Source organism: Diabrotica virgifera, chromosome 3, assembly GCF_917563875.1.
Source record: "Diabrotica virgifera virgifera chromosome 3, PGI_DIABVI_V3a".
Lineage (NCBI taxonomy): Eukaryota > Metazoa > Arthropoda > Insecta > Coleoptera > Chrysomelidae > Diabrotica > Diabrotica virgifera.
The window spans coordinates 247605222-247632964 of record NC_065445.1 but is presented as its reverse complement, the minus strand read 5'-3'; the positions used below and the strand labels follow the sequence as shown (position 1 = coordinate 247632964).

The 27743-nt window shown below is 33.3% G+C and overlaps 1 protein-coding gene across 2 annotated transcripts in view; it reads left to right on the top strand.

Moving 5' to 3' along the window:
- The window catches only part of LOC114335305 (pancreatic lipase-related protein 3-like), a 593140-nt gene extending 565673 nt beyond the window's left edge, over positions 1-27467 (top strand). For both annotated transcript variants that reach the window (XM_050646050.1, XM_050646049.1), the window contains 3 exons: positions 20209-20394; positions 24130-24295; positions 27371-27467. In XM_050646050.1, the coding sequence (XP_050502007.1) occupies positions 20209-20394; positions 24130-24295; positions 27371-27443 (425 nt within the window). In that variant the 3' untranslated portion in view covers positions 27444-27467. The remainder of the gene's footprint in view (positions 1-20208; positions 20395-24129; positions 24296-27370) is intronic.
- The last annotated feature ends 276 nt before the right edge of the window (positions 27468-27743 follow it).

The following is a 27743-nucleotide window of genomic DNA, read 5'->3' as shown; positions in this document are numbered from 1 at the left end:
CCGATAGATTTTTCAAAAATATTGAATAAATGTATTTTGCACTTTTTCGATCTGATGTTCTTTTCGCGAAATATCGCGGGGTTCTTATCTAAAATTTTAAATTTATTCCCCATCCCTCTCCGTGGGGGTCGTGTTTGGTATCATTCGATAGATTTTTGAAAAATATTGAACAAGTATTTTTTAGTTTTTCGATCTGACGTTCATTTCGCGAAATATTCGCCTTTTTTTGTGAAACTTTTAGACTCACCCATTTTCTTACGCCCCGCTCAAATCGTCAGCTTTTTAAAGTATACACTCTTTTGCATGTACTTAACTTACCTTATCTTAATCTGACAATTTCGAGTTTTTCTAAGGATATATTTTTTTTCGGACTCCCTTTAACGAACTCCCCTGTGTTAAGAGCCAATAAATGGTAGAGGTACATCTGCAGGGTACCAGGTTTCTGCCCATATGATAATCTGACGCGCTCGAGTAACTGCAAAAATCCCCGCTTGGTCTCCCTACCATATGCATTTTGTGAATAAATTTAAGCACCTAACGGTAAAGGTGCGTAGAAAATGATACAAGTACTGAACAGATACAAAAAATAAGCTTAACCTCGTAATTACTCCAGGACCATTGGTTGCCCAATCATTTCCATTAAAGGATTGTCTCAGATCTTCAAGGCATTGTCCAGCCAGCTCGTGTCCAATTCCATCTGGAGCAAAACTTAAAGCTGCAGAACCCAAATCCATATCACCTTGTACTCCAGCGAAACTAAGTGGAAGGTCTTGAATAGGTTTTAAATGTAGCACATCTAGATCGAAATAATATCCACCATATTTCCAGAGAGATAGAAATCTGCAAAATAAAAATATAGAACTGATACGCCCAAGAAGAAATATTCACCATTGGTACGCATAAGGGTAATATGACCCTTATGTGCGCCAATGGTGAACATAAAATTCTTTATTGTATGTCAAAAAATAAACAACACACTAACAACCTCTTAAAACCCACTAAATTTCATTTGCATATCTCAACCGGCTTTAGAGCAATAAATAAATCGTCAGTTTATAAGAAGAATTTCAACACCCCCTATCTCGGAAACGAAGCATTTGCGGACATATGTTTATAAAGCAAACAGTCATTATTTTTTCATACAGAACTACCTCTTAAAGTTTGCCGTACTGATTTAAAAACACCATGTGTTGATAAAAAACAAGGCTAATTGTTAAAGTACCTAACTTTTTTATTATCCAACAAAAGCTGGCAACCCACAAATAATTTTTCCCCAGGATAACAAACAAAAACATTATCTGCATGCGAAAATCGCCAAACCTAACTAGAGAATTATTGGTTCAATATCAAGGTAATAATTATTAATAATACCTTGATATTAAATCAGCAATTCTCCATTTAGGTCTAACGACTTTCGCATGCAGTGAGTGTTTTTTTACTCTCCTTTAAAAAAACCCATTTGTAGGTTTTGAGCTTTTGCATCTTAAGCGACAATAAGCGAATGAATAAAAAAACAGAATGTTAAGAAAACATTAGGCTCTAGTTGGGTTTTAATTTTTGGTATTTTATAAATGCTAGAATCTTCCATAGGGTCACGAGAACTTTGAGAAAAAAATCACAGTTTGATTGGTACACTTCGGCCAAGGACAATGATATATGGGGGTGTTGAAAATACCTTTAAAACAAGCACTGTTAAATGTCGATTACATTCAAACTAAGAGAAGAGAGATATGCTGTAAATAAGATTGATGATTAATGTATAGATATTAAAAAAATGAGAAGTATATTTAACCTCTCATCCACCAGAATTTAAATTCATCGTTTTCCTTATACCATATCTTTTATTTTAATGTTATTTCTATGTTCAAAAAGTTGGACGAGTTTAAAATGAATGGCTTTTAAAAAATATGAGCAAATTATACACAGCATATTTTATGTTCGTAAAATAGTTATTTTCCTACCTAGTGCGGAAAGTGATACTTTCACGCACGAGACTGCCGTTGACCCGAACGACGCGATAGCGGAGTTCGGGCAAGCAGTCGAGTGCGGGGAAGACACTTTCCGTATGAGTTAGGAACAATATTTTTCTAGGGCCATACGTTTGAAAAAAAAGCCACAAAAAATAGAGTTATATCAATTTTTATTTAGGAGTGAAAATAAACAAATTAATTCTTTGACAAGGTTGTCAAAACGAAGCTTTCAATATAATGGCTTACCACGACGCCGATATTGGTTTCCATGACGACGATTCAAAACCATTGTAATTGTCTACTGATCTGACTTTTAAATATTATGTCGGACTGTCAAACTAACGTCAGAACGTGTATGTATCGATCTGTAAATTTTTGCCGAAATTTGCAATTATTACTGTAAATACTAGTTATTAAAATTAGTTTTCGCTCAAATAGTGACTAATAACAATTGTGTTACGTGTTAATCATCAAGAACAAGCTGTAACTTCAGTCAGCAAGAGATGTTTTACTTAATAATCTTCCAATTTAAACCCATTCAGTGTCAAACTGTCAATAGTTTTTCACTGTTGCTATCCCGTCTCAACGGACGCCAACGGTTAGGCAACCAGTATTGCAGTGATGTATCCAAGGTTATCACTTATTTCCAGACATCCAAAGCATTAATATAAACAAATTCAAGTTACTTTTGACTACATGAGTAACAATTTAAATCAATGTTCCCCCACTGTTAGCAACACCATGTCTGGACCCAATTCTTCCAGTAATCTTACTAGTTCATATGCAACTGCTACTATGACTAAACAACGTCCGAAGTATCCCAAGAAGACCGAAGCAATTTTATAATTAGTTGTACGTCTCTATAGTATCCAATGATTGTATATCCAATTTTTTTTCTTCATAATTTTTACCTAATGTTATTTAAGATTTAGAAATTAACTGTTATAATAATTAGTTTTAAGTCCTTATTGTAATTAACTATTGTATAACCAATATTGTTTGTGTCAATGGCCATTGCTGCCGAGACACATAAATTTAATAGAGGAAATAAAAAATGTAGTATATCAAAGTGTGTAAATAATTTATTTCTTTAGCTGAGCGCTTTCGACATAAATGTCATCATCGGAGCTAATGCTAAAATAAAAAAAAGAGGTCTTGTAAGAAAAAGAAGTACAAAACTCTTTTTTTACTTACGTTAATTGTTAAAAAAGTACCGCTACAAAATTGAGGTGTTAACATTTGCATCTTGTGAAAATAAATTTTGGTTGGATATGCTATGTCCTCCGTACAAGCCCAAACAGTAAAAACAGAAAAACGGCCACATTACACGTTACACAAACACAAAAAAACTTTTTTCATGGTATAGGTATCACCCATCCATTGTTGGCCTAGTAGAAACAGCTGACTGACAAAGTCGGATATTTAAATCTGCTTTTATCTGTTCTGCGTTGACGTATGACAGCTGACATTAAATTCTGAATATTTTTAACATTTTTGAAAGAAAAATTAAAAATTTTTAAAAAATTTAAATTGATAAGGAAATGTACCTTAGATGTGTGTACTAATCATTGATTACTAATTACATTGTTTGTACTAATTGATTAGTACAAACATCTAAGGTACATTTCCTTATCAATTTAAATTTTTTAAAAATTTTTAATTTTTCTTTCAAAAATGTTAAAAATATTCAGAATTTAATGTCAGCTGTCATACGTCAACGCAGAACAGATAAAAGCAGATTTGAATATCCGACTTTGTCAGTCAGCTGTTTCTACTAGGCCAACAATGGATGGGTGATACCTATACCATGAAAAAAGTTTTTTTGTGTTTGTGTAACGTGTAATGTGACCGTTTTTCTGTTTTTACTGTTTGGGGTTGTACGGAGGACATAGCATATCCAACCAAAATTTATTTTCACAAGATGCAAATGTTAACACCTCAATTTTGTAGCGGTACTTTTTTAACAATTGACGTAAGTAAAAAAAGAGTTTTGTACTTCTTTTTCTTACAAGACCTCTTTTTTTTATTTTAGCATTAGCTCCGATGATGACATTTATGTCGAAAGCGCTCAGCCAAAGAAATAAATTATTTACGCACTTTGATATACTACATTTTTTATTTCCTCTATTCATTCAAGTGTGTACAAACTTATCAGTCTTTCAACTATTTTTTACATAAATTTAAATAAAACAAAAATATTATGTCAAAATAATTTTATTTCATCGAATTATCGCGCTAATTTCATTAAAACATGAATACAATAAGATAAATTTGAAATAAATTAGTAAATAATATCTAAATATTAGTTTATTGTATGTATTATAATATATTATAATGCCATATCACAAGGTATTTTACATTCCCGCACGCCGTGCGGGAAAATTTACTTTCACGCACGCCGTGCGGGAAACTGCAACTTTCGGAAAAGAAATGCGTGCGGGATAGTGACTCATTTAGCACGGCCGTAGAAAAATGTTATTTTTCTCCATGTAACTCGAAAATGACAAGATACACGAAAAAGAGATACAGTACAAAAATGTACTATTTTAGATAAAACATTTTATTTTTCTCATTACTGTATCTCTTATCATTTTCGAGTTATGTACATGGAGAAAAAGGAAGATTTTTATTAAAATTTAAAATTGCGCTTTATAATTAAATTTTATTTTTTTCAAAAACCATGCATTTTAAACCCGTCCACCTTTTTGAATATAGAAATATATACTATAATAAAAGGTATTGTAGAAGTAAAACAATATATTAAACGGTATATAAAACAATATGTTCTGATGGATGATGGGTTAAATATATTTCGCATTTTTTCTTGAAATAAATTAACCATCATTTGAATGTAATCGAAATTTAACAGTGTTCTGTTTAATGATCTTTTTAAGCACTACAAAAGGTATTGGTAGCATTGTACCCCTAAAATCGACCATTTCTCTGTTATTTGAATACACCGATATGAGCATGCACCAAAAAAATCTCTTTTTACCTACCACATGTCTTTTTGTGTTATAACTAGAAGATTTATGAAGAAGAAGAAACAAATCTCTTTGATTTTTCATAAGCTACAAAAATGTTTTATATAGTTTTTTTCGTTAGATGCATAATGTTTAAGCCATTCACAAAAAACCGTCCGAAAAGATATAAAGTCATATTTTTCAATGAAAATGGCAAATTTTCAACCACGAATAACTCAAAAAGTATTGAGTTTTCAAAAAAATATATAGAACAGCTATTACTTAGAATTATTAGTTTCTCTAGTCATTTCCGTAGTTACTTTCACCAGAAAGTTTTCCACCCCCGAGCAGGGGTGGAGACCAAACCCAAGATGAAAGCGGCATAGTATATAGGGTAGACTTTGAATTAGGAGATAAGTAGAGGCTATTCCCAAAATTTCATTAAAATCCATGCAGTATAGAAGGATAGAATTCGGAGGTCAGAGGTAATATCCTGTTTTTGCCCTCATTTACTGGCGTAATAATAGATCACTCTACCCGTGTTGAGCTGCCCCCCCCCCCACTTGCAAAAATTAAAAAACAAATAGCCCTGATTTATGAGCTACTTATGAGCTCTCATATTCCGCAAATTAAAAATTTTGAGCTCGTTCCACTGAGCAGGATTTTAATATTTTAGTGGCTTAAAAATAGGAATATTGAATCAGTTTTTGCGGCAGAATTACGAGCTATTTATGAGCTTTTGAAATTATATAGTTTCGATTTTTGAGCTCATCCCCTTCACCCCCAAACAACCCTTTAATTGATTTAACTTAAGAGAAAAATGCTGAGAAAACTTAAAAAATATCGTATTGCGGATATAATTCCTATAGCTTATATATTCTAAGAATAAACAATTAAATCACGTGCATTTCGATTATTGAGCTACAACTCCTTCGCAAGAAAACTACCCCATCTTCCCGGCTTAAGAGAGAGTTGTACTTAAAATGCATTACAGTAATTATTTGGCGACTACATATCATTTAATAATTTATGACCTCCCAAATTACGCGCATTTAGATCAGTAAATTGCAATTTATTTTGTATAGTGCAGTCACTGAAGGTAAAAATCAACGATTACCTTCAATTTCGGTGAACCTTCATCGATTTTTACGAAAATTGGTCAGTGGTTAGAGGATACCTCAAGAAACAAAGGTGACATGGTGCCACCTTGCGCCTTTACCCTAAGGGTGGATACCGAGCCTTCTCGGGGGTGAAAATTATTTTATAAAAATAACGGCACAAATCAATAAAAGGTCAAATTATAAGCAACATTTGTTATATAACGTTATTAAAATAAGTCAATACTTTTTGAGTTAATAAAGTTCAAAAATTTTAATTATTCGTGAAAAAAATGCATGTTTTAAAGTGGTTTTTCGTTAATCACTAAAAAACTGTAAGTTTTTTACAAAAAAGTTAATAGTAGTTTAATTCGTATAGCTTATATTCTAAGAATAAACTCTTAAATCACGCGCATTTCGACTATTGAGCTACAACCCATTCGCAAGAAAACCATCCCATATTCCCGGCTTAAGAGAGAGTTGTACTTAAAGTAAAGTATTGTTTGAGTTATTATTTTAAATATGATTTAAAAAATCAAAATTTTTCAAATTTTCGTAAATTATTTGCTTTTGATAATATCTCCAACAATACTCGATACACGTAAAAATGATTGATAACGAAATTTGAGTTTTTTTTATTAGCAAAGATTTTACTTGTCTTTTGATTTCTGTATGAATCAAAATAACGAAGATAGAAACGTTTAAGCCTAAATTTTACTACGAGAACAATGTAACAGGAGCCCTTTACTATTATCCTAAAAAAAAAAATTATTTGAAAGATTAAATGTAATACAGTTTCATAGCTCTTGAAATTACCTTTCAAATAGTTGGATGTGCCTGATATCATAATAATTAAAAGTTATTCAAAAGATAATTCATAAGTAATTATTTTTAAGTAATATAAGCAATTTATTATATGTTTATTAGCTTCAATTTTAGTGATAAAAACTTTTTTGTAAAAACTTACAGTTTTTGAGTTATTTATGAAAAATTGCTTTAAAGCATGCATTTCCTTTCACAAAAATTAAAATATTTGATCTTTCATAACTCAAAAAGTATTGATTTATTTTAATTACATTGTATAACAAATTTTGCTTAGAATTTGTTCCTCTCTCGATTTGTGGGGTTATTTTTAATAAAGTAATTTTAACCCCCGAGAAGGGCTGACATATACCACAGGCTAAAACCGCAAGTTGTTATTATTAATTTTGTTTCTTGAGGTATCCTCTATCCGTTCACCAATTTTCGTGAAAATGAATGGAGATTTACCGAAATCGAAGGTCATAGTTGATTTTTACCTTCAGTGACTGCACTATAGAAAGAAAATTGCAATTCAATAATTGAGATGCGTATATTTAGCTAGCTCATAAATTATTAAACGATATGTAGTTGCCAAATAATTAGTTTAAATTTTTTTAAGTACAACTCTCTCTTAAGCCGGGAATATGGGATGGTTTTCTTGCGAAGGGGTTGTAGCTCAATAGTCGAAATGCGCGTGATTTAAGAGTTTATTCTTAGAATATAATCTATACGAATTAAACTACTATTAACTTTTTTGTAAAAACTTACAGTTTTTCAGTGATTTACGAAAAACCGCTTCAAAACATGCATTTTTTTCACGAATAATTAAAATCTTTGATCTTTAATAACTTAAAAAGTATTGACTTATTTTAATAACTTTATATAACAAATGTTGCTTATAATTTCTCCTTTTATTGATTTATGCAGTTATTTTTTATAAAATAATTTTCACCACCGAGAAGGGCGGTATCCACCCTCAGAGTAAAGGCGCAAGGTGGCACCATGTCACCTTTGTTTCTTGAGATATCCTCTAACCACTGACCAATTAATTTTCGTGAAAAGCGATGAAGGTTCACCGAAATTGAAGGTAATCGTTGATTTTTACCTTCAGTGACAGCACTATACAAAATAAATTGCAATTTACTGATCTAAATGCGCGTAATTTGGTAGCTCATAAATTATTAAATGATATGTAGTCGCCAAATAATTAATTTAATGTATTTTAAGTACAACTCTCTCTTAAGCCGGGAAGATAGGGTAGTTTTCTTGCGAAGGGGTTGTAGCTCAATAATCGCAATGCACGTGATTTAATAGTTTATTCTTAGAATATATAAGCTATAGGAATTATATCCACAATACGATATATTTAAAGTTTTCTCAGCATTTTTCTCTTAAGTTAAATCAATTAAAGGGTCGTTTGGGGGTGAAGGGGATGAACTCAAAAATCGAAACTATATAATTTCAAGAGCTCATAAATAGCTCGTAATTCTGCCGCAAAAACCGATTCAATATTACTATTTTTAAGTAGTGAAGGGGGGGCTGACTCAGCCCCACTAAAATATTAAATTCCTGCTCAGTGGAACGAGCTCAAAATTTTTAATTTGCGGAATATGAGAGCTCATAAATAGCTCATAAATCAGGGCTATTTGTTTTTTAATTTTTGTAAGTGGGGGGGGGTGCAGCTCAACACGGGTGATCACTCTTACCTTAAAACGTCACTTGCGTGTGACACAGCGTACTGTGAGTTTTCTATCTTTCCAGAGCTGTACAGTTCCTCCATAGGGGTTCCTTTAGTATATTTCCCATAGTCCAAGTGCATTATTTTCACATTCTTGTAACTCTGTAGTACACTTAGAAACTTATCAGACTCATCTCCTTCCGATTTAATAAGGCCTGGCGAGGAGTATAACACATAAATATCTAAATCGGGATTAAGTCTTGCTGCACTTTCCACTGCGCACGCTTGCCTTGAATTGATGGTAATTTTGCCTTTGTTGAAGGATTTACAGGAAGTTTCGTGGAAGAACATCGACTTCCCTGATCTAGGACTTATTTCAGAAATATCGGGAAGGGAAGCTAAACTTGTTTCTCTGTAACAGTGTATATCGTCAAGATCGGCTTTCTTTTCACAAATATTTTTTTCGTTATTGCTTAAGAACATAAATACAATGGTTGTGCTTAATACGGCAAATATGAAGAAGTTGATGCATAGTCGTTTATTTATTCTGAATGACATCTTTGGCGATAGTGTTTAAGATTAGTTATGGTGAATACCTATCGGTATATTGAGAACCGAAAATAAAAATAAACATAATATTTTTCATATTTTATGATTAATATATTATATTTCAAAACGAGTGAAGAATTTGGTCTGTCACTAACAGTGGCGGCTCGTGATTTTTACAATAGGGGAGGCTATACCTAACTGTAAAATATCTAGACAAATTTGCACTAGCAAAAAAATGCGCTAAAAAATGTCTTAATTCATAATTTCATGATATCATACTATTTTAAAAATAGTCTAATTGTAAAAGTTTAATACCAAAGTTTGTGTCGTTTATTTGTTAACAATTCCATCTATGTATTTGTAAATAGATACCTCGCATATCAAAATAAATACAGATTTGAAGTTTTGCAGTCCATACATAATGAAGCTTCAAATTTTTTAAGATACTCAACTGAATTTTTTTAATTCTAAACGCGGCCTACTGCGAATTCAAAAACACCATAAATTACCGATATTTTGCTTTGAGTTAGAGATATCGGAAAAAGTTATTTGAGCAAGTTGTTCCAAATATTATTATAACCCCACATACCAAATTTCATAACAAAATTCGCACTTTTAGATTTTTGCGTCCCGAGACGCACGCAACCACGCAACGGAGCCGAGAAGCTACTCTGCCTCCCTTGGTATATCTCCGGGCAGCGTGTGATGGCACCGTAGATGCCACTGTTACGAGACCGGGTCTCCTTAATCGCCTGCTGCGCTGCACGGAGCATTAGCAACGGAGACTGCTGGGCTTCTCGGCTCCGTGCTCCTTTCATGCATCTCGGGATAACCCAGGGTCCTGCCTACAATAATATGTAATAAAACTGAGACGCGATCATGCGTTCTAATGCTAATGCTCCGTACGTATGGATAATTAGTGATAATATGGAATTTACACGTTGTATAATAGTGAGAGTGATTGTTGTTTTCGCGATTCATGATAAACAAAACAGTGTAGAGTGTGTAAAAAATTTATGGGGAGGCTGTGCCTCCCTTGCCTCCTCTGACGAGCCGCCACTGGTCACTAAACGTAAAGAAAACAAAATTCATGGTTATATCTAAGAAAAATATTAGAAACATCAATCTACACGTAAATAATAAGACGATAGAACGAGTTCAGAATTATAACTAGGGACAAACATTAGTGACAGTGGCGTACTGAGCATGGTTCCGCGGGTTCCGCGGAACCAGGGCCCGGGCCCCCAGGGGACCGCTTTAATGCGCTTTTTTGCTTCTTTTGTTTCTAATTTGATGGGGTACATTTTGAACTACACAAGTACACACATAGAAAATGTAACTGCTTAATAGATTTTAATTTTTGTGTAGATACTTATAATAAATAAAAACGAAGGATGCCTATTCTCAAAAAATTTGAAAACAAAATTTATTGAAATACAGGGAACCCTGTTTTAAGGTTACTTACACGTTTTATACCTGCTTTCCAAAGCAATTGTTTCAACATTTGTAAAGACTAAAGTAACCGACAGGGCCTGCCTACACGTGATAACTCAAACACTTGTATATTAGCAAGATTCATGAATACGATGTAGGTAAACTGCAAAGTTGTAAATATGCATTACAAGTTTTATACGGCCATAAAAATACCAATACAATAGGCTCGATACTCGTGTTTATTGAACCTTCATCAGTCAGCCTGTACTTTTATAGAGGTAGGTAATTCTTAAAAATTGAAATTAAATTCTAAATATAGAAAATAGTGGTAAGGATAACAAGACACTATATATATAGACACTAATTTCTTTTTAAGAAAATCTCGTCGTTTGTTAAAAGATATCAACCCCACCGTTATCCAGGGTTTTTTTGATGTATTTTTTAAGCGTTTTATCTCCCTAGAGGTTTGTATGTAATTGTTTGACTTATTTATACATAAATGTATCATATTATGCAATTTCAGAATCTATTTTGTTGATATAAATTTTATTCCAATGTTCATTTTTTAAAAGCTGTGTTGGTTTTCCGATATTAATGAGGTTTTTAATTAAGACTGGAATTTTGGATGTAGAAAATTTTTGAGTTTCATTGTTTATAAAAACGGCAGGCGTAAAGTGATCAATCATGTGAGGATGAAAAACGATAGGATAAATATTAATTTACTGTTTTAATAGTTTATTGTTTCTTTTAAGTTTCATCAAAAGTAAGTAAATTTCGATCAAAATAATGTTGGTATCTTTTTTTGTTTGTTAAAAAGTCGTGAAAATTTGTTTCTAATTAGCATCCGAAATGATATTAAAGCTTCACAAATTACTTTACTTATTGTTTATAAGATATATGTAAGATTCGTTGGTTCAAAGTGCCTATTTTTGAAAAGGCTGTAGTCAAATGGGCTTAAACGAGTAGGTAACTAATCACGAGAGTATGCAAAACTTGAACAGACATATCCTATAACCAATTTTTGTCTTCAGGAAAACAAAAAGTCCAAAATATTCACAATAGCAAGACCTATATTTTTTTATACTAGTTAATATTTTTGGTATCACCAATAATAATTAATAAAGTTTTTTTGAAAAACACAATTTTTTCATAATTATATTTTTTTTAATTTAAAACCAAATTTTTTTCAAAAATGAGCACTTTGAAGCGGTAAAACTTACAGATCATATATAAGCAATAGATACATGTCAAGTAACTTGTGAAGAGGTAACGATTAATTTCATTTGGGATGCTAATTAGGGGGTGATTTTTACGATTTGTTTACCAAAAAAAGTGTCCAACTTTATTTTGAGCGTTACATAGTTAATATTGATGCTAGAATCTAAAAAATGACAAAAATATATTAAAAAAGTTGTGATGAGTTTTTCTCGAAAATTGATTCATTTTTAGTTATTTCACGTTGAAATATTGATTTGGAATTTGACGAATAAGAACCTATATTTCATGACCTACTGGGTTTAAAGAATTCGTATATCACCATATTTTTCACTTTTTTCATAAGCTATATTTTTACTAAGAATATTTTTTTCGATAACATACTTACTTTTTCCGTCTCATAACCGTCTCAAAACGTGTTTTTTTTTTTGAAAAATGAACACATTTACTCACAAATAATTCTGTAATTAAGTATTGACTTGGTAAGAAAACTCTATAGAACTTAAAGGTTGCTTAGAGTTAGCCAGTTTATCCAATTCCGAACTTATATTGAACGTATGTTTTTCACCCGAGAAGGGGTAAAACATACCTAGCGCAGAAGCGCACATCGGCACAATAGGTATCACTTTTTTGTTTTCCATGTTAGCTATGTGTATGCCAAATTTCATCTCAATCCGAGCAGTTCTTTAAAATGTACAGCAAAAACCGTGAGTAAATGGACTATAAATTAACTTAAGTTTTTATGATATATTTTGTGATATATGATGATTTATATTTAATGTTTTGGGCGGGGGCCCGCATCCCAACTGGAACCAGAGCCCGCTGATCTATCAGTACGCTACTGATTAGTGAAACAAACGATTATACCAAAGAAATCAGAATTAGAATAGAAAAGGCTAGAATTGCATTCACTAATATGAAACAAATATTATGTAGTAGAGACCTCAGCCTAAATCTTAGAAAGCGAGTACTAAAATGTTATGTATTTTCTGTTCTTTTGTATGGCGTGGAGACATGGACTCTTAATAAACAATGTCTCAATAGAATGGAAGCATTTGAAATGCGGACCTATCGAAGAATGCTGAAAATGTCCTGGACAGACAGAATAACCAATGAGGAAGTACTAACAAGAATACAGAACAGCAGGGAGATACTGGATTCCATCAAAATAAGAAAACTTCAATACTTGGGTCATATAACATATGGTGACAGATAGGAACTCCTAAAATTAGTTATACAAGGAAAGATTCAAGGAAGCCGTAGCATAGGAAGGAGAAAAATGTCCTGGTTGGGAAATCTCAGAGAATGGTTTGGATGCAGCTCAAGTGAACTCTTTCGGGCTGTAGTGACATAAAGTGTAGTGTAATAAATTAATTTATTCCATAATTTTTAATCTCTCTATATAATTTATATCCCCGTGTTGTACCAAATACTTACAGTTACTAATTGCAGTATTGATCCAGTTTCTAAATTTTCTTAAAGTAACTCATCATATTAAAAATAATCCAAATCGTACATGTAAATTTCAAACTAAACGAAATCACTCACTACACATATTTTATATCCACAGAGAACGGCAGTTCTCACCAGTGGCGCACAACACCCCTACATGCGACACTATATATTCACGAAATTTTCGATTTTCTAAACCTGACTGAATTGAAAATTGGGACAAATTCCATCTTAAAGTTTAGGAAAAGATCGTCCATTCATATGTCAACCATCAATTTTGGTCCAAGGGTGTGGATTTTACGGCCCTTCCCATTTAAAGCCTGTTTTTCGTTCTCGTCCCCAAAACTCCCAAAAATTTCAAAAATTTAAGCCCGACCTTTGCGGCTCCTGATAGCACAGATAATTACCTTTCCAACGCATGTTAAATTTTGAAAATCGGTTATACCATTCAAAAGATATCGAGCTCAGAAATATGACTCAATTTTTATTAAAAAAATGGAAAATGTTTGTGGATATGTATGTATGTATGTATGTATGTGTGTGGAAAAGTTACACCGATCTGAATGTTTTCTTCTGTGTTTCAAGAAGGTGTGAGGGCCGATTCAGAACCGGTCTAATTTTTGACTTCTGACTACCCTTAAGCCAGCTAGAGGGCTGGGTAGATACAAAATAGCATATTTTTTGGGCGTATATATCTTAGGTTTAAGGAAAGACAGGAAATTCGCAAATACACCTAATTAATAGAGTTGAGTTAAGCTTTCAAATGGCGCCTAAGCGATCAAGCTAAGACATACACACTGCTCACTATAGCCAAAAAACTGAAAAATTAAACTTTGAAAATTTTGGTTTTTCGACAATTACTCAAAATTTCAACCTACGAATTGCGCCAATAACTGAGCGTTTGTAGAAGGACTCAGGACGCGTCTAACGGTGTATACCTCATATCTGGGAAAATTCGAATTTTTAAGTTATAGGCTTCATAAATATGATCAAATCTATTTCTTATGGGAAAAACGGTTCTTCAAGCTCAATAATTCCTGTAATACGTTCAGTTATCACACTCGATCTTGGATGCATCAGATACTACTTGTCAATACGTTTCAAATTCATGTTTAGTGATCAACATCAGGTAAGCCGTTCAGAAGTTATAGAGCTCCAAATTTATAATTAGTCCAGGAACTGAAATTTTTCACTTCGCAATTTTTACAGAATGGATAGATTTGCTTGAAAATTTGACAATAAGTAGTGGATAGTCCAAGGATAAAAATCTATATGATGCAGAAATACGCTTTTACCATGGGGTGGTTGCCACCTCATTTCGAGGGTGGAAATTTTTTATTATATTTTGACCGCAAATGCTGGTAAAAATATTAATTATAAGCAAAAAATGTTTATTATACATTTTTTTGATAAAATTAATAGTTTTCGATTTAGTGGTTATCGAAGCTGTTAGTTTTATATCGAAAAAATTACCAGAGAACGGCAGTTCTCGCCAGTGGCGCAGAAATACACCCCCCTATACGCGACACTATTATATGCACGAAATTTTCAATTTTCTAAATCTGACTGAATTGAAAATTGTGCCAACTCCCATCTTCAAGTTCAGAAAAAGACTTACCCATTCATATGTCAACCATCCATTTTGGTCCAAGGCTGTCGATTTTACGGCCCTTCCTAATTAGGGTCTGTTTTTCGTTCTGGTCCCCAAAACTCCACAAAAACTTCGAAAATGTAAGTTCGACCTTTGCGGCTTCTAACAATACTGATCATTACCTCTCCAACTCATGTCTAATTTTGAACATTACCAGAGAACGGCAGTTCTCGCCAGTGGCGCACACCCACACCCCCCTACACGCGACACTATATAATCACGAAATTTTTGATTTTCTAAATCTGACTGAATTGAAAATTGGGCCAACTCCCATCTTAAAGTTCAGAAAAATACTCACCGATTTATATGTTAACCATCGATTTTGGTCCAAGGGTGTAGATTTTACGGCCCTTCCTATTTAGGGTCTGTTTTTCGTTCTCGTCCCCAAAACTCCCAAAAACTTTAAAAATTAAGTCCAACCTTTACGGCTTCTAATAGAACTGATCATTACCTTTCCAATGCATGTCTAATTTTGAAAATCGGTTATACCGTTCAAAAGTTATAGAGCTTAGAAATGTGACTCAATTTTTATTTAAAAAAGGGAAAATGTTTGTGGATATGTATGTATGTGTGTTTGAAAGTTAAACAGATTTGATATTTTTTCTCTGTGTTTGAAGAGGGGGTCAGGGCTGATTTAGAACCGGTGTAGTTTGTGACTTTTGACCACCCATAAGCCAGCTATAGGACTTGGTAAGTACAAAACGGCATATATTTTGGGGGTATATATATTCGGACCAAGACGAGGCAGGAGAACTGCAAATACATCAAATCAATAGTGTTGACCTAAGCTTTCAAATGGTGTTTAAGCCGTCAGGATTAGACATACACACAGCTCAGTATAGCCGAAAAACTGAAAAACTAAACTTTGAAAATTTTGGTTTTTCGACAATTACTCAACATTTCAACCTACGAATTGCGCCAATAACTTAGCGTTTGTGGAAGGACTCAAGACGAATCTAATGGTGTATACCTTATATCCGATAATATTCGAATTTTTAGGTTATAGGCTTCATACATATTATAAAATCTATTTCCTGTGGGAAAAACGGTTTCTCAAGCTCAATAATTCCTGTAATAGCTTCAGTTATCATACTTGACCTTAGATCCATCAGATACTGCTAGTCAATACGTTTCAAACTCATGTTTACTGATCAAAATCGGTTAAACCGTTTAGAAGTTATTAAGCTACAAAAGTATAATCCATTTAACGATTATTCCCGAAATGGTTTATGTAGTTGTAGTGGTTACGACGCTAAATTTCATCTGGCAACGGGCAATCCGACTTCATTTACCGGCCATCTCAATATTTTTGTTTCAATCTATTTCGAATAGAAAAAAATCTAATGTACATTCGATATTACATTCGATAATACATTTGGGATATAATGCAACAAAGGTGACCATTTATAAAGCTAGACGTGTAATAGGGGAACATTGCATTCAACTTCATACATTTAATTTATAAATAACTTTGAAAAACTCCTGATACAAGAATAAAAAACCGCTAAACGCCGTAAAAATGAGTGGCGCATAAAATATTCCAGCTACAAAAGATCTGATATGAATATAACGTGGCGCGAAAATGGATTTTCATTTGATGCAAAACAAAATTCTAGTTTTATTTTAAAAGATTTTTCCATAATATTTGCTAAATTTGAAGTAAACGCGTCACAAAAGAGTTTCAAAATTCAAACTGTAACAAAGTTACTCTTTTGTGGCGCGTTTACTTCAAACTTAGCAAATATTATGGAAAAATCTTTTAAAATAAAACTAGAATTTTGTTTTGCATCAAATGAAAATCCATTTTCGCGCCACGTTATATTCATATCAGATCTTTTGTAGCTGGAATATTTTATGCGCCACTCATTTTTACGGCGTTTAGCGGTTTTTTATTCTTGTAAAAAATTATACGCAAACAATTACAAAAATACCAAATAAAAATAAAAGGTACTTATCTCTTTGTACAACAGATAAAAAAAATCATAATACGATAAAAATGTATTGGCCACATCTATACTGTAACTTTTATCTTAAAAAATCAATTATTATACAAATAGTAGCATAAATAAAATATGGCTTGTCCCAGAATATATTGTCTGGCTTTCCCGGCGTTAAAGGATTAGTGATGTTATTGCCAATTTTTTATATATATTATGGGATCAATATATTATATTAATCCACCCTATTTACAGAGAAACGTCTATCAGCTGAAATAACAGCATCTATAAGATAGACAGATATGTAGTGCATATATTATTCTTTAAACCTAATAAAAAGTCTGGATCCCGCGCCGCGTACCAAAAAAAGTTTATTAATAGCAAGCTGAAAATTTGTTAATGGCCTAACGGTGTCTAGTCGGACAAACTTCGAGGTACGGGAACCCTGGAACAGGGGAAGTTTTAATTTTGGAACGTGATTTTAATTTTGGAACGTGTCATCCTGACAAGTTTATGATTATGAAAACTAGAAGGTTGTTTTTAAGTTTATTCAATAACGAACTTTATATAATTATTATGAAAAACTGTTTTCCCTCTGTCCAACAAAATACATGGGACGTTTTCGTAGTTTAACGTTCGAAACAGTGACGGTTTAAGGCATCATGGGGCCCTAGGCAGCCGTAAGAAGTAGGCCCCTTTATAGCGACCATTTACTTAAAACAAATTTACAGATATTTATGTTGTTTTGGAAAGTAGTTACTCCAAAAATAAATTACGACAATGTAAAAGAGATCATTTTTCTTTTTTTTTACATTTCGCAACAACTTCTCATTAATGGTCCATAGCTAATATGCCAAAGAAAAAAAGGAATATTGTGTCGATATGTGATTTTGCCCTGGATATGAGTGCCACCCCTTCGGGGGTGAAAAAACATACATTCAAAATAAGTGCGGAAATGGATAAACTGATTAATTCTAAGTAACTTTTGTTCTATCGAGTTTTTTCACTAAATCAATATTATACTTTTTGAGTTATTTGCGAGTAAATATGTTCATTTTTCAACAAAAAAAAAACACGTTTTTAGACGGTTTTCGCAAATAACTCCAAAATTAAGTATTTTATGGAAAAAATATAGCGTATACACAATTTTAAAAAATGGTGTATGTATGAAGTATGTAGACCCAGTATAAGTAGACAAGTTAGCTAATGAAAAGTAGATTCTTATTCGACAAATCCCAAATAAAATATTTCAACGTAAAATGAAGCACTTTTCGGTGAAAAATCATCACAACTTTTTTAAAGTGTTATAAAAGTTTTATTTTTGTTTTTTTTTAACAAGTTTCAAGTATCAAAATTAAGCAAGTAAAGCTTAAAATAATGCTGTTACCTTTTTTTGGCAAAAATTTTTTGAAAATTTATGAAAATCTTGAAAAAACTTATAAGTTTATTGTTTTTATATAATCTGCAAGTTTCACCGGTTCATAGTGCTTATATTTCAAAACATTAGGATTTAAAGTAAAACAAATTTTTTGAAATTTTGAAAAAAAAATGTCTTTTTTTTCAAAATAACTTAAAAATTATTAGTGGTACAAAAATCTTAAAGAGTAAAAAATGTAGGTTTTGCTTTTCTGAATATTTCAGATTTTTACCTTTTTGGAAGATAAAAATTGGTTAAGATATGACTGTTTAAAATTTGCATTTAGAGAATTTTTCATTTATTAAAAATTAATAAATGAAAATAGTTTCTATCCTTGTGGGATCGGTACTCACCGGAGGGACCGCAGAAATTCGGATACAATTAGCGTCTCTATGCAAAAACAATGACGAATTTGCTAAGTAACAAGACCTTTACTCAAACACACACACACACACACACACACTACCCATTACATTAGGTACCTACCTGATTGGAAAAATCCACTGTACCATGCCAATGGCCATTAGCTGTCGAGGCATTAAGCCAATAAAAAAAATTGCATAGAGTCGTGATTAGTGACTTGTTCAAGCCCTTTCTACTACAGCCCTTTTATAAATACGCACTTTATACCGATAAATCTTACAGAGCATATAAACAATACATAAGTAAAATAGCTTGTAAAGCGGAAAGGATTTATTTCATTTGGGATTCTAATTAGAGGGTTATTTTCCCCAGTTTTTCACCCAAAAAATGGGATTAACTTTTTTCTGAGCGTATCTTGCTTACTTTTTATGCTAGAGTTTTTTTAAACAAGAATAATGCTTTTTTAAACAGCTAAACAAGTCGTGATGAGTTTTCCATGAAAAGTACTTCATTTTTTGGTTATTTGAAATATTACGTTGAAATATTCGATTTGGAATTTGACGAATAAGAACCTAGTTTTCATTAGCTACAACTCTGCTTCTACTGGGTCTACAGACTGCACACATAAACCATTTTTTTCAATTTTTGAAAAGCTATATTTTTGCTAAGAATATTTTTTCGATAAAATACTTACTTTTTGAGTTATTTTCGAAAAACTGACTAAAAACGTGTTATTTTTTGTTGAAAAATGAAGATATTCACTTGCAAATAACTCAAAATGTATTGACTTGATGAAAAAACTCTATTGAACAAAAGTTGCTTACAATTAGTCAGTTTATCTACTTCCGGACGTATTTTGACGGTATATTTTTTCACCACCGAGAAGGGGTGGACTCAACCGTAGAACAAAAACACACATTGGCACAATATCACTTTTTTCTTTGACATGTTAGCTATGCTTATATCAAATTTCATGTCCATCCAAGCTCTTCTTTCAAATCCAAAGGTTCTTTAAAATCCGGAGGTTTTGCAATATTTTACCGTGAGTGAATGGACTATAAGGCCCATCGGTCGGTAGAAATTGAAAAAAAAACGTACCATACCAAAATAATTACCAGCTTCTAAGCAAAATTTGCTTGCAAAATTGATTACCAAATTGAGGGAATGATTAAAACATGAAATATAAATATGCCTTTGAAGATAACTGCTTTTATCTTGCAGTCGGTTGTATTTTCCTGATATTTGACAGAAGACAAAGCAAAAAACTGAGTTTGATTGAAAAACATAAATTAACCATTCTCTTTTTTTTTTTGTCTGTTAGCCCTATTTGATTTTTTTAACATTTTAATTTTTTTTTAAATTACTGCTTAAATAATTCAATATTAATTAATGCATTTGTGTGGGATGCGGGCCCCATCAAGTGTCCAGGCCCTAGGCGGCCGCCTAGTCCACCTAATGGTTAATCCGACACTGGTTCGAAACCTGTAACATGTTCCACAATTAAAACTACCCCTGTTCCAGGGTTCCCGTACATCAAAGTTTGTCCGTTTATCCTAGACACCGTTAAGCTATTCACAAATTTTCAGCTTGCTATTAATTAATTTTTTTTGGACGCGGGATCCAGGCCTAGCTCGCCTATTCCTAGGTATTAACTAGTGACACTCATAAAAAAAAATTTCAGGTCTAGATCCTGCTCTACCATTTTTTGCAACGTTTAACAATGACTGGAAGTTGGATTCTAGTGATGCCTCATTCGTAGACGTAATTCACACCAGTGCAGGCACGTTTGGGAAACTGGAAGCGCTGGGGGACGCAGATTTTTACTTAAACGGAGGATCTTTGCAGCCGTTTTGTCACTCTGCAAAGTGTGAGTATAACTTTATCAATTTATAATACTGTCTTTTTAGTTTTGCATATAGCCACATAGAGGGCGCTACCAATAACACCTTTCAACACAAGTGTAACCTCAATATTTTGTTCACATAAATCCAGAGTTTCATTGCGATACAACAAGTCGTGTAGACACAGCGAATTTTTAAAATTAGCAAGTCGGTCAAAAACTGGATCTTAGCTGAGATCATTTTCGAGCAATATTTTTTTTTACAATTTTCGGAGAGGATTATCCCAGCAGCAATGTCACGCTGAAATGGTTTCTTTGTTTGGGAATGAAGCATCACACCAGTCAACTATTTCCCGCTGGTATTGCGAATTTAAACGTGGTCACTCCAGTCTCAGCGACGAATCCAGACCAGGTCCACCCAAAACATCAGTCACACAGCAAAACATTGATGCGGTTCGTCAGCTAATTAAAGATGACCACCGTGCAACATACCGGAAGGTAGAGGCATCTTTGGGCATTTCAAAGACCTCGATAGAAAAGATCCTACATGAAGAACTGATTGTTAGGAAGTTGGATTACCATTGAATCTCTCATTTGCTTCCAGAAGAGCAGAAAGCAATTCGGGTCAATTAGTGTCGAAAAATATTGGAACGGTTTAACAAACGAAGCTTGAAAAACATTTATAGTATTATTAGTGGCGATGAATCTTGCATTTACTCCTACCAACAGGAAAATAAACGTCAATCTGCTGTGTGTGTGTTTCACGATGAGGAAAAACCAACAAAAGTGGTCCGTTCTCGAAGTGTGTCAAAGAAAATGGTCGCAACTTTTTTGTCAAAATCTGGTCATGTGGCAACAATTGCTTTAGAAGATCGAGGAACGGTTACTTGTTTGTTTACCAGAAGTTATCGCGAGACTCTGACAAAGTAACACACAACGGCGAATCATCATACATCATGACAATGCAAGTGCTCACACTGCCCAAAAGACAATAGAGTTTTTGGAGCTTCAAAACATCGAATTGTTAAACCATCCACCGTATAGCCCCGACCTAAGTCCCAACGACTTCCTCTCGTTTCCAAAGATCAAGAATTCAATGCGTGGGCGGCGATTCCAGTCGCCAGAAGAAGCCATCGATGCCTTTAAAACAGCGATTTTTGGATGAGTCAACTGAAGACTGGAATAACTGTTTTACCAACTGGTTTGAACGTATGCAGTATGTCATCAAGCAAGTGTATCATCGATCTTGGTGGGACATATTTTGAAAAGCAATAAAGTGCTTTAAGTCTATATATTTTTTGTTTTTATGGCTATATGCAAAACTAAAAGGACAATCTATCGCATACAGGGTGTTTGGTAATGAATGGGCCATAGCCTAACCTTAGATTTCTGAGCTTAAAATAGGTCTATTTAAGCTAACTTATCGAAAAATTGTACTAGAATAGCAATTCCGCCAGTGGTGTAGAATTTGGGAAGGGTCAACCATTCACTTCACCCCCGTCGTACGCCACTAGTAGTAGCTAGAAATGTTTATTCAACATAATTTAGTAGGGTGTACACGTGTACAGTACCTACTCTTGCTGTCAAGTATGACAAGGATATGTTAAATGGTCTTCAGTAGCTACAATGAAATCAGTAATCAGTAATTCAGTAGCTACATCGTACATTTAAAGTACGTTTATCTCGAAAACGGTTGAGTTTACTGAGATCTTTTTTAAGTAAAAATAATAGGGGATAAAAGTTTTGATCTCAAAATTATGTGTGAGGGATAAAAAAAAATTGAACGTATTAAATGAGCGCTGAAAGGCATATGTGGCGCCCTCTGGGCAATATATAATTTTTGGTATGAAATTTAGATTTCTCGTCCCAAATAAACCCCTACTTACCAAATTTCGTGTGGTTATCCCATGACTGTCAAGAAATATTAAAAAATAAATAAAACAAAAGTTTAACTTTGACAATGTATTTCGGTTATTATCAACTTTCGTACTAAGGTAATTTAGCCTAAATCGACCTATTTTAACCTCAGAAATCTACGGTTAAGCTATGGATCATTCGTTACCAAAAACTCTGTACAGTGCTAGCCAAAAGTCCCCTGGCCCCTCGTATTTTTTGATCTGTTATACAGGGTGTCCCGAAAAGATTGATCATAAATTACACCACAGATTTTGGGGTCAAAAATAGGTTGATTGAACCTCACTTACCTATATACAATAGTGCACACAAAAAAAGTTACAGCCCTTTGAAGTTACAAAATGAAAATAGATTTTTTTTCATATATCGAAAACTCTTAACGATTTTTTGTTGAAAATGGACATGGGTCATTCTTATGGCAGCAACATCTTAAAAAAATTAAAGTGCAATTTGTGCATCCCATCATAATTTTATGGGGGTTTTGTTCCTTTAAACCCCCCAAACTTTTGTGTACGTTGCAACGAAATTATTATTGTGGCACCATTAGTTAAACTCAATGTTTTTAAAACTTTTTTGCCTCTTAGTACTTTTTCGATAAGCCAGTGTTTATCGAGATATTTTGAATATTTGTCGAATCCACCACGCTTAAGTACGATTATAAGAGACCTGTTAATAATCTGAAAATTTATTTATTTACATTTTTAAATATATTTTGAAAAAGAAGCCAAATCTCGATAAAATGGGACTTATCAAAAAAAGACTAAGGGGCAAAAAAGTTTTAAAAACACTGTGTTTAACTAACGGTACCACAATAGTAGTTTAATTGGAACGTACACAAACATTTGGGGGGTTTAAAGGAACAAAACCCCCATAAAATTTTTATGTAAATATATTAAAAACGAAGCCGCATTTCGATAAAAACTGGCTTATAGAAAAAATACTAAGAGGCAAAAAAGTTTTAAAAACGTTGTGTTTAACTAGTGGAACCACAATAATGAATTAATTGGAACGTACACAAAAGTTTGGGGGGGGGGGGTTTAAGAGAACAAAACCCCCATAAAATTTTTATGAGGTGGACAAATTTTACTACAATTTTGTTTTAAGATGTTCCTGTCATAAGAATGATACATGTCCATTTTCAATAAAAAATCTCTAATAGTTTTCGATATATTGAAAGAAATCGATTTTAATTTTGTAACTTCAAAGGGCTGTAACTTTTTTTATGAGCACATTTGTACTAAGGTAAGTTAGGTTCAATCGAACTATTTTGACCCCAGAATGTATGGTATAATTTATGACCAATCTTTTCGGGACACCCTGTATGTATTACTCCCCAGGACACCGTCCTTTTTTGAAAATGAATACAACAGTCTTAAAATTGTTTTAACTGCTTCCTTTGAGCGAGTCTACCACTTTCTGAAAAATTTCAGAGTAATGGTTGGACGCGTTTCCGCACGCACAACACCTAAACATGTATGATTTTTAATTTTAATAAAAAATTATACATTAAAATAAAATAAATCATTTTTGTCGGACAAAAAAGAAGAAGCGATCGTCGAGTCCGATACCCGCAAGATGTCACTCTAGCGCTGTACAGTTTTGTTATTACAAAACTCTTAATTGTCAATTAAAAGTACTTGTATAAGTTGTACTTATTGTATGTATATTAACATTATGTAAGTAGCTTCATTGCACCCCACATAAAAAAATAGAAAAAAAAAAACTATGTTTTTATGAACGTAAAAAATGAAAAAATTTAATTCTGGGAAATGGGGACATTTGGCTTGGCGTATCTTAACGGAGGGTACCTTCAATGTGTGTTTTATTTACACTGAATAATATTTTTAGATCCACCAATATGCAGTCACATATTAGCAGGAGTGTACTTTGCTGAGACTATTCGAAACCCAGGATCTCTTTTTATCGGCACAAAATGTGACAACCTTGCAAGTTACTATCTTGGATTCTGTAGATCTGGAGAAGTTGCCTTAATGGGAGAATATACTCATATTTCGTAAGTAGTGTTGTGAAAACAACTTTTAAATTGGTTTTGATTAGTTGAATTTTTGTAAATTTTGCTTTTAAATCTGTTGGGACAATCTGTACCAGTTCGTAAGCGAAGAGTTCGTGTGTGTTTGTTCTCCCGTTCGCAATAAGTTTAAGCGCTAACACAGACGGGGCGGCGTACGTCGACTGAACCCCCGTTGAGATGTCGAAAGCGACACATCCCTTACTATACTTTGATGCAGTGACACACACCAGGTGCTCTTAAAATTTTCGTTGCAGCGGCGTTACTGCGACCCATCCTAGAAACCATATGTCGCCCTAATGTCGCCAATCGGTTTTACGACTTCGACGGCATACGGCATATCATAAATGCGTGTATCGTGGTACAACACAGACGTTTGAACTGTTTTCTAGCAAATTTTGTTGTGAATGTTACCAAAACTTGTTTAATGATGGAAATTACAGACTTGAACTATATTTTGACTTGAATTTTTTACTCCCATATCAAATTATTTTTATATGGAACTCATTGTATTTTTAATTTTTTTATCTCGTAGCTTAAGGGGCTACTTAATTAGGTAGGTACATTTCTATCTGGAAAAAAGTAATCTACTAAATAAATTATTTTTCAAACTCTTTGAAACTAATTTCACAGACATTCAAACAGAATTTTCAAATCTGTAACCATTGATCAGTTTGACTTGACTTGAGTTATTTGTCAAAAGGATTGACTTTAATAAAAGTAAAATTATTGAGTCCATAAATATAAAGATAATAAACAGTTATCTTACCTTATTTATTATTTTATTTATTATGCTCTACAGGCCTTGTATTTACAATTTTACATAATACAGTTTATCCTAATAACTTATATATAATTTTATTTGATGTCTATGTATGTAAAAATTGCTGAACTATGGTTCTCCACTATATCCTATTTTTCGCCTTCTCTTTCCAGTGTGCAATTTTCATCGATACTATTATATTCCTGAAACTTTCTTGCAGTCTTTTCCTTGGTCTACCTCGTCTCCTGGTCCCAACTGGCCTTCTTAGCAGTACCATCTTTGGCATTCTTTCCTTATCCATCCCCTCAACATGACCTGCCCACCTAATTCTTTATGACTTTGTGTATCTTGTTATACTTGGTTCCTTGTAAAGCGTCCTTAATTCTTGATTGATGCTTCTATGCCAACCGTCTTCTGTATCTATATTCTTTTCCCTGAAAATAGCGCTCAGTATGTTCCGTTCGCAACTATCTATCATATCTTCTTCTGTTTTATTTAGCACCCATGTCTCACATCCGTAGGTGACTGTTGCTCTTATTACGGTTTTGTATATTCTGGTTTTCGTGTTTCTCGATACGTACTTTGGCTTTAATTTGAATAATTTTTTTGTTTATATTAATTTGTGAACATCACTATTTCCCAAAAAATAAGGTATGATAGAGGGGCATCAATTTAACACATGTATTTGCTCAGTGGCGCACCATAGAATGGACAGCCTCTTAGCGTTATAAATAGTTTTTCTTGGGTGATATGCTTTCCCTCATAACGGTGTTATTTCTGGAACATGGCTCTTTAATACTTACTACTAACTCCTGAAATGATTTTTTAAACATTCTTGTAAAATTAAACAACTTCTCTGGGCCTTTATTATATTAATTTCGTTATATAATGTGTAAAAAATTCCTTATACTTTAGTTCCTTTATGATAGAATGTATCCAATATCTGCGTTTCTCTTTTTTCTTTAATCTAAGGTAAAGTAAACTTGCATTTATTACAAAAGACAAATCGTCATAACTTTCAGACATCGTATCATACAGCAGCCAACACGCGACTAAATTTGGCAACAACGAAATACAAATACTTTAAATCGTAGCATAGCTGCCGCTGTTACACCGCGCCACGTGTTTTAAGCTGCCTCGACGTCGACTCGACGCGCGCCGCCTGGTGTGTCCTTGCTCTTATTAAAGACTCTCTCTGTTTCGCTAATAAAGACAATTTAATCGTTAAATCTCGTATTTGTTAAGTTCGTTGTATTTTTTAATAAATTTTTGTCGCTTAATATTTTTAATTTCTTTCTCTTCTCATGCACAACCCTTTATTCGTGTTTAATAGTAATTTTAAACCAATATCAAATAAATCGCAGAACTAGTTGCCTTAAAGTTCGCTATTTATTCATATCGAACGACAGCTCTTTTCTCTCGTACGTCGTGTGTGGTCCTAAAATATTCACCGATGTTCAATTAGACAAAAGGGAATAATTAATTAACCCCTTTTCGCCACGGTGGAATGATATTTACAGTAAAAACCTCCCCAAGTTGTAACGGGTAGTTCTTTCAAGGACGACCGACTCAGTAAAACACAGGTTAAAAATAAAGTAAATATATTTAAGATAATTATATACAGTTTAAAACAAATAAAATAAAATACAATTCCATCTTCTGCAAAGGAAAAACAATATTAAACTTTATTACAATCACCCGATCATAATAGCAACATTAAAATAATACGATAAATAATATATACAATAACAATCTCGCTACGTTAAATCAACGTATCCTGGAGACCCCGCATTCCACTGCGATGCAGTCGTTCCAGTCGTTCCTCGCTACTACCGCGCGTACTGCACGCCTACTGCGATAACGACCATGGTAAGACTCCACGTCACTACTGTGGCGTCCGCCTAGGCATAGTTCCACCTCAATATACGGTGCATCTTTGCCAAGTCAGCTAATGCTAGTTCAACACGCTAGCAGCAGCTATCGAGCCATTGCTAGTTTAATTCGCTAGCAACGACCGATTTTCTCATCCTTCTGGCTCGCCTAAATATGCTCTCGCTGACACTACTCCTTCGATTTCCCCCAGCGGTGCTATGCGCCAACACGGATGCTCCTCCGGTCGTCTCTGGTAGAACAGCTCATCGCTTGTCATTGGCATCATATCGTTACAAAGTAGTAATATCATATCGTAAACTGTGTTGATATCCTTTATTCTTTTTATTATTATTAAATAGTTATTTATCAAAGGAAAAAAATAGCAGATTGTTAATTAGCTAAGCAATAATATTTTTTTGTTTCAGAACAAATGGGATTTACTTCGTGAAAACATCAAACAAGCCGCCATTTGCCTTAAGTATATTACAGTTATTATAATAAATATATTTGTATATAATATTATTTTCAAAATAATAAAAATATTATTTTCGATTTTAGTTATGAATTTACCCCTCTTGAGCAGCTGCCCCCCTCCCTCCACTTTCAGAAATTAAAAAAAATTGCGCTGATTTATGAGCTATTTATGAAGTTTCATGTCCTGCAAATTAAAAATTTTGAGCACGTTATACTGGGCAGAAATTTAATATTTTACTGTGGGCTGACTCGGTCCCAATACTTAAAAATGGAAATATTGAATCGATCTTTGCGGCAGAATAACAAGCTATTTATAAGCTTTCA